At 34.8% G+C, this 14,803-nt stretch overlaps 1 protein-coding gene across 1 annotated transcript in view; it reads left to right on the forward strand.

Annotated features, from left to right (window-relative positions):
* Positions 1 to 14,803, forward strand: part of LOC118205429 (cubilin-like) — a 140,862-nt gene that overhangs the window by 89,495 nt on the left and 36,564 nt on the right. Inside the window, exon 16 of the mRNA XM_085814393.1 lies at positions 10,438 to 10,569. Coding sequence (XP_085670519.1) covers positions 10,438 to 10,569 — 132 coding nt within the window. The remainder of the gene's footprint in view (positions 1 to 10,437; positions 10,570 to 14,803) is intronic.

Consider the following 14,803-nt stretch of genomic DNA (forward strand, 5'->3'; position numbering starts at 1 on the left):
CTACACGAAGGATCTCATTCTCATCCAAAAATGGGTTCAGATCACTTAATTTACTACTCTTAATAATTTTGTTTCTCTTTAAATGAGAAATTTCTTCACAAAATCCATTGCTTTGAACTAATCTTACCAATGCATCTGAAGCTTAGTTCAATTCTTCTACACATAGCTTACCCTTTCTGGGCTCCCTCGGATGTTTCGTGTTATGAAAAAACCTGAAAATAAAGCTTATTGTTCTACAAAGTTTAGTGAAATTATTATTTGAAGATACAAAATTGTCAATAAAGCCACAATTTGAACTAATTAATAAAACTGGTAAGCTAGAAGGTTTTAGTTCTTTTTCAAAGTCTTCATCCACTGATGTTTCACAAGCACCTGGTACTGGAAGGTCAAATGTCACCCAAGGAGGGCCGCTCCACCATAAGGAAAATTGCTGAACAGTTCTGTAGCTGAGGTACCTCTGGAAATGACGTCTGCAGGATTGTCGATTGTTGGAACATGCCTCCAGTCAAAATTTGGGCACAAAGAATTTATCAGCTTAACTCGATTAGACACAAAGGTTTTTAATCTTTCAGAAGACGTTTTTATCCAGGCTAACGCAATCGTTGATTCACTCCATAAATAAATGTGGTTGAACTGGATTTGAAGAATTATAAGCATCTTTGCCACAAGTCGGGCGAAGAGCAGCGCAGCTGACAGTTTCAGTCGTGGAATGGTTAGAGCTTTCCTTGGACAAACTCTTGATTTGCTGCACAGTGAACTTATTTTCGCAGCTCCGTCTCTGGCCTTTGAGATGATATAAATGACCGCACCAAAAGCTTTTTCGGATGCATCGCAGAATCCATGAAGATGAATAATTGGTATAAGAATGAATCTAGGAATTTGTAATTTATTAATTTCTGGTAGCTGCTTTAGAAATGTTAACCAGACTCACTTGATGGAATGGGCGTCCCAATTGAGTTTATTTTTCCGCATTTCTTGAAGAAATATTTTGGCCTTGGTAATAACTGGACCGACAAGACCCAATGGGTCGAAGAGTCGAGTGATGGTTGAAAGGACTTCACGGTTTGTAAAATTGCTGGACAACTGTTCAGATACCTTAAAATTAAAACAATCTGACGAAGGTCGCTATAATAAACCAAGAGTCTTAATTGTAGGTTGGTCTGATGAGAATATGTATTCTTCGGTGTTACTGTCATTTAACAAGTTTGGATTATTCGAAACCCATTTATGTAATTCCATAGCTCCTGCAGCTAAGAGGTTTTGTAACTCAATTTGCAATTTTTTTGCTTCTTCTAAGTTATTAGATCCGGTTTAAATGTCATCAACATAAGTGTCGTTAATTAAGACCTTCGATGCCTGAGGAAATTTCCCTTGTTCATCCTCCACTAATGCTCGCAGTGTTCTAGTTGCTAAAAATGAAGCACATGATGTTCCATAAGTTACTGTTTTCAATCTATATGTCTCCACAGGAGCAAACATACTCGGTTTCCACAATATGCGTTGTAAATCTCTATCAGCTCCATCCACTAGTATCTTACTACTACATTTTCTTGATGTCTACACTAAATACGTACCTATGAGTGCGAAATCTGGCTACAATAGAAAATAACTCTTGTACAGTTCCTCAATTTAACAGCCTAGAATTGTTAGAAAACCCATTACTTGGTTTAGAACAGCGTTTCTCAACCGCCGGTCCGCAAGAAATATTTGCCGGTCCGCGAAATATCCAGCTATCTGCCCAAAATCGAAAGTGTCATCGGCCGACAACCGATATTACAACAACAATAGTTTACTAGTTTAGAAAATAATATGATCGATGATGAAAAATATAACAAACTGGCAACTATGTACTTAATCGCCTTTCATACATTGCCGTGCCGTACACTTTATACACCAGTTCGTGTGCCCCTGTCTACCTTGAGTATCGCTGATTAGTTGAACGCTGAATATCTATCGTAGTGTTTAAGGCGTCTTAGGTTGGGTTTCGCTTTTTATCTTGCTTACATTCTTCTACACCCTTGGACAACTGAAAACTCTTTATCAAGGGAAGTTTTTAATAACTTCTTAATTTAATACTCTGCTACAAATACTATTTCTATAACTTTAGGTAGATTAAAAATCAATAACCAGGATGAGTAAGAAGGAAACGAAAGGCACATTGCTAAATTTCGTGCATTCTCCAAAACCAAGTAGGTCGTGCGCACTTTCGAATACATATGAAGGTGAATATAGTCCACAATCTAAAAAAAAAAAAAAAAAAAAAGCTTTGTAAGGCACTATATTGCAGACTATTTGAAATATGGTTTTGTCCTTTGGCCACAACCCAGAGGAAAATTGTCCAAATCCTGAACGTGTTCTTTGTAGAGATGTTCTTTCCAACGAAAGCATGAAACCTTCCAAGCTTTCGCGGCATTTACGAACGAAGCACTCATACTGAGAAACAAGCCCCTTGACTTTCTCTAGAGAAAAAGTGTGGGATGAAAATTCAAAAGGATGCTTTTAAAAATGTTTCTCGGTTGACAAATCGCTTTTAAAAGCATCGTATTTAGTTGCTCTGCGTATTACCAAATCTAAGAAACCATACTCAGTTGCTGAAGAACTTGTCAAACCTTGTTTGATAGAGTTGAAATGAACCACACCTTATAAGTGTTGCGAAGTGTTAGTGACCTTATAAGTGACCTTGTTTGATAGTGTTGCGAAGTGTTGAGCCAATCTGCTGCAGATAAAATGAAAACTCTGCCTCTGTCCAATGAATATGTGAGTTATCATACGCAGGGCTTAATTTCTAAGATTAAACCTATGGAAGACCGTCAGCAAAGAGGAACAAGAGTAAATAAATAAATAAAATGACTATTAAACTCATTAATAATTTTAAAATTAAATAGTTAATTACTATCAAATTAATTAATATCTATTTAATTAATGTGTATAAATTGTTATTTAATCACTAATTATTATATAATTGATTAATTATAATTTAATTGGCAATTATTAGGTAATTAATAAATTATAATTTAATTGACAATTATTAGGTAAATAATTAATTATAATTTAATTGGTAATTATTAGGTAATTAATTATTATTTATTGAAATAATTAAAGATTAAGTAATTAAATAATTAAAAATAAACAAAATGAAAAAAGATAAATTGAAATTTAATAAGCGATTTTTTAATATAATTTTATTATTAAAATAAAATTTTAGAGATTTCTACTGAAATCGTTATTCAATTACATAAAAAAAGTGCCGCAGTCTTCTTATTCAGGGCTTCGGTGCGTTCCGACTAGAATTATGATTTATTACAAAAACTAAGAAGCACCGGAGCACAATTTAAGCTTTGATAGTAGGAGGGGGGAGGTTCTTTTATCATCACAAAACTTAAATATGCTTAAAGTATAGCTGATGAAAATTCCAGGGAGAAACAGAATGAGGGTATGAGTGGGTGGAAACAAAAAATGAGGGGAATGTTGGAGAGAGAGAACGTTCTCTTTGACCGCAGCTCTCTGCTGATATAATTATAACCATCACGCAGATGTGTGTCAGGGGTAAAATGAGTCCTGAATCTGACTACTAAGGATGAATGTCAAGTTGCTGTTTACGCTCCCCCCCCATTAATGGATACTAATAGAAGACGATGTATAGGACGTGTTTGAGCAGTTTATCTCAGTATTTCACTTTTATTGTACTCGCTGTCACTTAACGCACATTTAAGAACACACATTTTCTTTCCTGCAAAGATAATTAACTGTAAGCATCGATAACAATACAGTAGATACATTGGCATGGCGAGAAATTTAAGCGTTCCTAAACAAACTCCCCCAAGTTTATTGCCCTCCTTAATTAAAGGGAAAGGTTTCCGCATGTGAGTGAGGGGACTTTACTTGAACGTCTCATGTTCTCATGTTAGTATTTCTAGGGAAATAAAGTATTTCAAGATCTGTTTATTATTAAACTAAAACGTAAGGAATTCTAAATTTTTTTCCTTATAAGGTGTGGTTCATTTTATAAAAAGAAGTACCGGAGCTCATCTTATTTAGGGCTCCGGTGCGCTTCGGCTAAAATTCTAATTTATCTTAAAAATTGAGAAGTACCGGAGCCGGGCTCCGGCACAATTTAAGCACTGATCATACGACATAGGAAGTCAACTACTGCAAGATATTCGTAAATCGAAATGGTTTGCTGTTCAAATGGATGAGTCAATTGACGTCTCAACTAGGGCCATATTATTATGTTATGTTCGTTATACTGAGTATGCAATCAACGATATTAGAGAAGAATTGATGTGCTGTATCGAACTACTATTCCAAACAACCGGTGCTGAAATATTTAAGGCATTACCGATCTGCGAGAACGTACCGAAATATTTTACCGGTCCTTGGAGTAAATCATGTTGAGAAACACTGATTTAGAAGACGACGCAAAGGGGAGTTGACGTACTCTCAGGACGAAAAATGGCATGGTGAGGGAATATAATATTCTATATTGGAACACTCATCGTCTCTAATTCTTTCCATGTGATCAAGGGACAGATATTCATCCATAAATGCTTTATATAATGTTCCCATGGTTTTATTTTTATCTAATTTCTTCCAAAGTAAGTTTAATCGCCTTTCTGCTATTTCCTTCGACGCTCCCAACGCCGGCAGTTTGTCTTCAATTACGGGTAACCTTACAATATATCTTCCATTTTCAATTCTCTTGTGTGTAGAAATGAAATGCTCCTCATAGAATTGCTTTCCAAAAGTTTTATCACTTACATTTTTAGCGTGATCACTAGGAAGGGATTCTAACTCGAAGAATTGTTTGACAGGCTTACCTAAATTATCATCTTCTGAAATTAACCCAGAAAAATGATAAGAATTTGAAATTTTGATCGAACCTGTCACTAAATAACCAAACACACTATTTTGTAATAAGAGTGAACCATCAAATGACCTGAATCTTTCTGCTTTTAACAGTTCAAAAGGTAATTCACATCCCAATAATACGTGAATTATGCTAGGCATGTAAAAGGTAGGATCTGCTAGTTTAATTTCCTTTGGGAAATATAATTTAGAAATATCGATTTTATTTGTAGGTGTAAGCCCCGTAATGCGAGGTAAAATCAAAAAGGATAACGTCCTACATGAATCACCGTCTTCACTTGAGATTTTTGCTGTTGTTTTGTTTTTCATAAAATATTCGCCTCCACTTATTCCCGCCCACCAGCGGCCGAGCGGTAAAGACGCTGAACACTGGTAGTTCGGTCCGAAGTACGAATCCCGCGAACGGGCTGGCTGCATGGGCGTTTTCGTGGTTTTCAAACAAACAAATAAAGCAAAATTAAACAAAATCTGATATATATATTTTTAAATTTTGTGAGCATTTTCGGGCAATGGTTTATAAAATTATTATAACATTACAAGAAGATCATTTATTTGATCATAGGATTATTAATTATTAACATCATATGATGATTATTTATTTTAATAATTCATAAAATTCGGAGCATAAACTTTTTTCATTGTAATGAAAATAAATAAATAAATAAAATCTGGAAGCACTCAGATTTTATGCTAGGTCCAATGGGGCGTTTTTTAACGCTTTGTCTGTTGTATAACATTACAAGAAGATCATTTATTTGATCATAGGATTATTAATTATTAACATCATATGATGATTATTTATTTTAATAATTCATAAAATTCGGAGCATAAACTTTTTTCATTGTAATGAAAATAAATAAATAAATAAAATCTGGAAGCACTCAGATTTTATGCTAGGTCCAAAGGGGCGTTTTTTAACGCTTTGTCTGTTGTAATGTATATACGAGCCAGTTTCCCTTAGAAAGTCCTCCATGAAGGCATCCCTCCCCTTAGGCAAATAGCCCTCGTGTGCTTTGTCATAATTGAATAATCCAACCCAATCGAATCCAATCCACTTATTCCCGTTATGGATGTATTTATTTCTGCTTATGCAGTTTCATAGCATCTGCGGCTTCAGTAGTTAATTTATTACAACTGCTTCCAGAATACAATATTCCTTCCTTTTTTCCCACATGTGATTTCAATGAATAATGATACCGTACACAGCAACCCTGTTTGTTTATCTTAGCTGGTTAATAACCTAACACTGCCGCAGACTGTTGCGTAATTGAGGGGAATCTCTTTCATTCTTCTCGGCGCCAATTGCTGATGACTCATTTGAAACAGTCTGAGAAACTTCGAGTTTTGAATCAATATGAATTAAACTCTTATGATCGGAATTTTTACAGATTCTACACGTAAAGGTTGACTTGCATAATTCTTTATGCATTTTAAAACATATCTCGCACAACTTCGATTCTTGAATTATTTGATTACGTTTTGAAACACTCATTGTAAGGAATTCGGGAAATCTGTGTAAAGAATGTTCCACGCATGGACCTTATAAGAGATAGACTAACCCAGTGGGCGGGGCGTGCGTCACCGACATGTCGGCAAGAAAGAGTAGGGACGATCTAGTTTACTTTAACACTGAAACCTATGGCGTTTGTATCACATAACTCTTTTTAATTATTAAATGTGATACGTTGTATAGTGATGAGATTATGAAAGCCACAGTTTTTCCAAATAGGATTTAATATATATCATTAAAGCACTTTTTACTGTATTTCGCGCATTTTTTTCACGCGTAATTCGTGTACAAACATCTTTACTTTAATAAAACGGTAAAAACTCTACGCACAAAATTTATGAACTTAATTTTGCCTACAAATAACGTAAAATTAAATAAGATTGATAGTACATGAAGCTTTGAAACAAATAAAGCAAAATTAAACAAAATCTGATATATATATTTTTAAATTTTGTGAGCATTTTCGGGCAATGGTTTATAAAATTATTATAACATTACAAGAAGATCATTTATTTGATCATAGGATTATTAATTATTAACATCATATGATGATTATTTATTTTAATAATTCATAAAATTCGGAGCATAAACTTTTTTCATTGTAATGAAAATAAATAAATAAATAAAATCTGGAAGCACTCAGATTTTATGCTAGGTCCAAAGGGGCGTTTTTTAACGCTTTGTCTGTTACCTCTATTTATTGAATATCATGTTCTTCGCACGTAAACAACACAAAATTAAATTCAACAACAGTATCATAAAATATTTGAAAACAGCATATCTTTAGAATTTCCGCGCTGGAGATAAAAATGTTATTTTCTGCACAGTGTTGCTATTGCTCGCTTTAAACTCGTTGAGTTTCTTAATCAACAATTCATTAAAGTTTTACAAAATATGAAATGGATTAAAACAAATTCGAAATTCGGCTGTTCGGATGGAGGATTACGTTGTTCAAAATTTGATGGCTCTAAATACCCTCGTTTTTACACAATGCGAGAAACATACATGTATTCATGCAGATTATTTATTATTAAATTTCTTTAAATATAACACAAGGCGGTATTTGGTGGCAACAATTTGCAAAATGAAACGGACATTTATAATGAAACAGACCAAAATGCCGTTTCGAAACTAATAGCCTTTCTCGACTAACACCCCTTTGAGCTAATAAATTAAATTCACAGTAAATAAAAAGAATCTTATGCAGAATTAGAATTAAATTAAAAAAATAATCACTATAAAATGTTAGCACAATCAATTATTACGGTTTACAATTTTGACATTAGAATAAATGTATAAAAATTATCAAGGTGTTGAAAGTGTTTATCACTATGATGTACTTTGAAGCACAATCAATTATTACAGTTTACAATTTTGACATTAGAATATAAAAATTATTAAGGTGTTAAAAGTGTTTATCACTATAATGTATTGTGAAATATAATTGAAATAAAACTCATTTATATAAAATATGCTATAATATTCGCCTATAATCTTAAAAAAGCAGCACAACTTAAAATTTTAAGCAAAAACTTTAAAAAATTCATTTTTAGGTATTTTAGTATTTTTTACATATTTTCACCAATAAAAAGCATAAAAATTGCAAGAGAAAACTGCTTGTTTAAAATTTTCTATTAGTTCAGATTTAAAATATTATTTTCTAAAAGAAGTAGTTACAAATTTCCTCACAGCATAGGAAAATCTAAAAAAATAGCCAGGCCTGAAAGCATGCAACAGCTTTATAATTATTTGGAACTTTAATTATGCTTGATAAATATGCTAAATTTTTAAAAATCAATCTCAGTTTCAAAAATAAAAATATCTAAAAATTTTAATTTGGGAAATGAGGAGCTACAATTAACTTTTTCTTGACAATTATACCTTATGCAATAGCCAACCATTGTAAGTTTCTGCAAGTCGTCCCTACTCCTCCGGATGTGATAAAGGTGATAGCCGGGAATGCGTCAGAAGAGGGAGAAAAGCCATTTGGGTTAGTCTATTTCTTATAAGGTCTATGGTTCCGCGTTACAGAGAATAAAGGGTTTCATGTTTTTTCTTTCTGTATTTACAATTAAACTCTTAGGTTTTATATTCCCTCGACCTGAAATAATATTTTTACGCAATACTGGTTTCTGATTAGTGTTCTGTTTTCCAGAAAGCTTAAGAATTCATCTAAAGCGGGTACTTCTTTTGTTTTTAATGTCAACTCGAATTGTTTACGAGTTTTCTTATCGATTTTTTGAAGCAATATATTTATTAATATTTTGCATCAGATAACTTGCTTCGTTCAAATTCCAGAATCTTCAATGCGCGCAAATTTTATGTTTTATATTATCCCATAAATTGCGTAATTCCCTGGGCGATTCATTGTTGATTTTTTCATGATTTAATATATTTTGTATAGGAGAATCAGCAATTGCTCTTTTATTTTCAAAACGAGCTTCAAGAGCTTTAAGATGTGAATTATAACTATCTTGATCTATTTCTATTTGTTTCGCTTCTTTCCCTTAGTGCGGCCCTTAAATAATGGAGCTTTTGTAAATCGCTCAGTTTATTATTATCGCCAATTAAAGAAATAAATTGCTGTTTAAAGCTACTAAAGTATTCAGAATTTTCCGTAAATATAAGCAGTGGAATTTCAGGTAATTTTACATTACAGAAAGTTTCACTTTCATTATGCCCTGATACACCACCATCTTTAAGTTTTGAAGCATTATTTAATTTAATCGTTGAAAGAAGGTATTTAATTCCTACCTCTACATAATTCAGAGATGAGTTCCAACTCTTCCATAGTTTTTAAGCTTTTATCAATATCTAGCTTTGCATCAACTCTGCAGTAGTCGTTGTAGAGGTGAGTCATGCCAACTTTTAGTTCCTTGACGTTCTCTAATTTTACTTCGAATTCAATTGACCTTCCATCGGATTCTTTGAAGTTATTCACGAACTTTTCTAGTTTTGTAATTTTGCTTTATATCATGCCTCTTTGGCGATTTGGTGCGTTAATTTATCCATTTTATTTTTGCCGCTTTGAATGGGCACTGATCTTCGTCCGAGACGTACCACTCTTTAAGGACTGTATTCCTCTGATGAATAATTTTATTCTTCTCCTAACTATATACAGAAAATGCCGTTAGAGGGCTGAGGTGCGTAGGTGTAGCTAATGACGTAACAACTATAATTAACTATTATAGTATCTTCATTGTGGTATTATAACATATATAGGTACAAAGTTACTGTGTCATAACGAAGTATTAACCATCTCATCCCCCGGGGGTCGACAGAGAACTCTGCGAAGCTACTGGCTAGGATCTGTACCTAGGCAGTCTGGGCCACGGGGTTATACAAATTATGAACCTGGTGGTTCTGGAGGCCCTGGAAAGATCACTCATTGGTCGGCCCGTGAGTCCAGCAAGTCCTAGAGCTGAGGGCTCTAGAAGCCCGGAGTTTCTTCCCAGGTACTGACTGGGGTGGCACCCCGGTACGCTGGGTAATGTCCCTCTGCGACAGGCAGTCCCAGCGACTGGCGCGTGCAAATCATATCGACATATCGACCAGTGTCGCGTAAGCGATGCGTCCCTTTCCTCCAGTGTGTGAGGTCAGGGGTTGAATCCCTTTTTAAAAAAATTTTTAAACTTAAAGCCCCAAAGGCCTATTAATCTCGAAATACGATTTTACGTTGTTTCCCTTTTCATTTGAGTCTGTTGCCATTCGGCAAAATATAAGATATTTTTCTTTAAAATTTATATGTTACAGATCAAGAAACTAAGTTATTTAAAATAAATAGATGCAATGTTAAGGATATTTTTTTAACTTTTTAATATGTTTGATTTACGTAAAAATGCATTTAATTCATGGCATGTCTAATTAAAAACATTCAATATTTTTATAAATTTACATTATATAACATGTTAAAATGTTAAATGAAACATGTTAAAATAGCTCTTTAGGGCTACTTTAAAATCTGAACCCTTTTAATGTTTTCTCGTTTAGTTACTTAACTTTTAAACATATGTAACGCATATTATATTGTACAATTGTACTTAATAATTCTGCATTTGTAGTGCTGGTGGATTTTCCCCAAGATAAGAGTGAATTAGTTATGCACTTCAAAACGGACAGCTATCAGCAGACGTCTGGATTTAGGATAGAAGCCAAACAACTGACTTCTGGCTGCGCCCCAGCTGTTAATAGAAGTAAGTATACAAACAAACATAATGAATATTATATGTGTATTAGTAGAGAATTATAAAAGCATAAAAAATTTTCTAATATTGTTTGCTTTTTCAATTTTATTTGAAAATACTAAATTTTACTGGCGATAAGTATTGTAGCATACTCTTGCAAACAAAGAAAAATCATTCAAAATTCAAAGTTATTCAAAAATTGATGGCTTTAGGTACCGTTGTTTATCACAATACGAGAAAGATACATAGATTCTTCATTATTTAATTTCTTTAAATATAATACAGGGTTGTAATATTTGATGGCAACGGTTTGAAAATTGAACCGACATTTAAAGTTTTCAACGCAAATTGCCCAAACGAAATTAATAGCCCTTCTGGCCTAACGCCGTTTGGGCTACAAAGACATTTATGAAGTATTAGGTCTAATACTCACTCTACTCAATGTCAAATTTACAGCTTCACAAGAGGTCGCTAACGATTTCAGTTTTTTAAATGAACGTGAATTAAAATTTCTGCCACTTATTCACTCGAAACAGTCTGCAGCTGATTTGGCTTTGAAATACAGTACCAACTTCTGAATTTATGAGTGAAATACAGGGTTATCAAGCGACAGAAGTATTTGAAAATTTATTAGATATGGATGCTCTTCAAATTTTGCCCTCTCTCCCTCCCCCCCCCAAAAAAGAAGATACGAACTCTCATTGCACAATATGTACCCAAATATTGACATATAGCATTGAGACAGTGACTGGCAAATACTCGTATATCTAAACAGCAGTTGAAAGCGGTATTGCCAAAATGTTAAATTACGATGATACAGAGCGTCCGTAAAGTCATGGTGCAATGGTGCACTTTTGATCCATCATAGGAAGACAACAAAACAAGATAGATATGTAAAATTTTCACCAAACAAAAGGAAAACTCTCCAAGTTTCCGTAGTGTGATGTGCGTACACAGATGAGGACGCAACATCGCGAACTGCGAAACAGCAGATCAACCCATCTACGCCCACGCCAATCGAGATGTGGACCGTACAGAGGAAAGTTCTATTGCTTGCCAAATTCGAATCGGTGACCAAAGTGCAACGTGAATATCGTCGCGAATAACGAACCGCCACCACATAGGAATAACATTAATCGGTGGAATAAGCATTTAAAGGGTACCGGCAGTTTGTCGGAAAAACCCTGTTTTGGCAGGGTATCGGTCAGTGACGAGCTGTAGAGGCTATATGGAAGAGTTACCTAAGAAGCCCTTACAAACTGCAGCTGTTGTACGCTATCAAACCGACGAACAGACCCAAACGATTCGCGTTTGCTACAGATATGCTTCATGAGATCGATTGTGATAACCGATTTCTGCAAAAGATTGTGTTTAGCGATGAGGCTGCAATCCATGTTAGTGGGCATGTTTATCGCCATAACATCCGAATATGGGCTGCTGAAAATCCTCATGCCTACGTAGAGTACGAACGTAACAGCCCTAAAGTGAACGTGTAGTGTGGCCTGATAAAGTGAGAGGACCCTTTTTCTTTGCGGAGTAGATTGTGCCGGCGTGGACGGAGCCCACATCGAACTGCACTGGATAGATATGAAACTTTAAGAGTTTTTCTTTTGTTTGGGCCCACCAGCGGCCGAGCGGTAAAGACGCTGAACACTAGTAGTTCGGTCCGAGGTTCGAATCCCGTGAACGGGCTGGCTGCATGGGCGTTTTCGTGGTTTTCCCCATGTGTAACGTGTATACGAGCCAGTTTTCCTTAGAAAGTCCTCAACGAAGGTACCCCTCCTTTCAGGCAGATAACCCTCGTGTGCTTTGCCATAATTGAACAATCCTAATCTATCCTTCTTTTGTTTGGTGAAGATTTCACATTTCTATCTTGTTTTGCTGCTTTTCTGTGACCGATCAAAAGTGCACCATGACTTTACGGACGCATTATATAATAGATACATTTGCAAATGGAAAAGCTAGACAAATCACTTTGTAAAATAAGTTAAACTTATTTTGGTATTTTTCCGATTAGCCGGCGCAGGCGATAAAGTCGCCAGTAATGGTACAACTAATGCCAAACGGAATATCCTTGCTGGTAACCTTTTACGCCTCATGAACAATATTTTGAATCTAATATTTTTGTTTACATTTTTTTCTAACTGCAGCTTCTGACTAATATTGCACGAGCTTCAAGCAGATGTAATCGTTTTCTTTACATGGACCTTATAAGAAAATTATATATATTATTATAAGGTCTTATAAGGTCCATGGAGACTACATTGTGACGTCACAAGCTTAGTCCCACCCATTTATGGACGTCACACATCTCCGCCTACTGAACTTTGTTGATGCAGCCTATTCTGCGCTTTTACCTTATATCAAAGTCATAAATAACTGAAGAGATTAGTTATTTCTGGGTAATAAATAGTTTCTTGAGGTAACAAATTTGGTGATAATTTTTTGAACATTTGGCGTCCGCTGGCAGGACTGTTATCTGTAAGTAGAATACTTTCGTTTATTTGTAATGGATGTTTTGAAGTGCAAACGATGTCAATTTAGGAGATTGTTTACAAGAGCTTTAAATGATTTTGAGAAGAATGAAAATGATCTATCTTTAGACGGAAAAATTTCGAAATTTAAATTAGTTGAGGACAAAGCGAAACCTATGATTGAAATAGAACAGACTTTTAGAGAAGAATTGATTAAAACTGATAATGATGAAACTGTGATAAATAATGAGTTTGATGAGTCGGAAATGCTATATTAATAAGTGGAGAATGGTAGAAAGCAAATTAGTTTCGCTTCTAGCTGAAAAGCAAAACAGTTCTGTTGTTAATGAAAGCTTAACTCAAAATGCTACTGTTCGTTATCGGAAATAATATGTAATTTTTTTCTTACCAAGTTTTTTTTTTTCTAAAAATGAAAATATTATTTCGCCTTCCGTGGTACCAGAGCCGCACTTAAGGAGCCAAAGAGCCACATGCGGCTCTGAAGCCGCACTTTGCCGACCACTGCTCTAGTCGAATCGTCATTGCCAGATGATACATTAACATCATGGCAAAGATTCCGAGTTATTAATCGCAGTCAGAGATAATCTGAATGTAGCGAGCAAAAAGAGAAAAATGCGTCAACACATCGCATGGATTTAGATAGTTCCTGTTAGCATATTTGCTCGATGAAATTGAAGGTGAAGAGAGAGTATCTATAGCTACTCAGTGCTTTACTAAATATCAGACTCCTAAGCCTGGGAATGCTAAACACTTTGGTTTCAAAAACCGTGGAGAATTTTCCAAAACACCTTCTGCTTCTACTCTAATAGCAACATCTGAACAAAATTCAACTGGATATTTTTTGTGCTGGAAATCATGCACCTGATGATTGCTTTAAAGCAAGAATGATAACGTCTGAGGAAAGGCAAAAAGCAGTTCTAAATAGTCGCAGTTGCTTTTTATGTTTAGACAGAAAAGATGTAATAGCTAAATGTAAAAAAACGAACATCGTGTGTGATTTGTGGGAAGAAACACCACATACTTTTATGTAAAAATATCCACGCTGAATCAAAATCTCCAGTTCCTGTTAGCATGAATAAGGATGAAAATACGGATGCAATACCTGAACGAGATGAAACCCTCACCAATTTGGCGAGAATAACAAATGTGTTTTTGCAAACTTTAACGGTTACATTGAAAGGGCGAGATAGAAAGCGCCAGGCCCGTGCTATTATCCATTCAGCTTCAAAAAGATCTTATATTCTGAAAAGAACTGCAGATGAAATGAAATTTGAGAGTACTTCTGAAGAAAGATTGAGCCATTCATTATTTGGCAGGTCATGTACTGATGTCATAAACCACGATGTTTTTACAGTGTTCTTTCTTGCTAGTTTCTGTAATTCATCATCTTCTAGAATTCATTTTGAAACAACTTGTAGAGACATTAGGTATATTTTTTTAAGCAGGAAAAATGAAAAATAGCAACCGCCTCCGCCGGGAATCGAACCACGGAGCTCTGGAATACCGGCCCAGCGTGCAGAACCACTACACCACGAAGGCACGCTAGGAAAGTGGATGAAATACCTTATTAACTAAATGAAACCCCAAAGTATAAAGGGGATATTATTGAGCAATTGAAGAAGAGCTTTTATGTAGATGATTGTTTAGTGAGTGTGAAAAATGATTTAGAATTGTAACAGTTCATACAAGTTGCTTCAGATACTTTAGCTACAAGAAAGCTAGAATTACGTGGTTGGGAATATAGTGAC

This window comes from Stegodyphus dumicola, chromosome 1, assembly GCF_044657685.1.
Source record: "Stegodyphus dumicola isolate Sdum_Otavi_A_Nest chromosome 1, ASM4465768v1".
NCBI lineage: Eukaryota > Metazoa > Arthropoda > Arachnida > Araneae > Eresidae > Stegodyphus > Stegodyphus dumicola.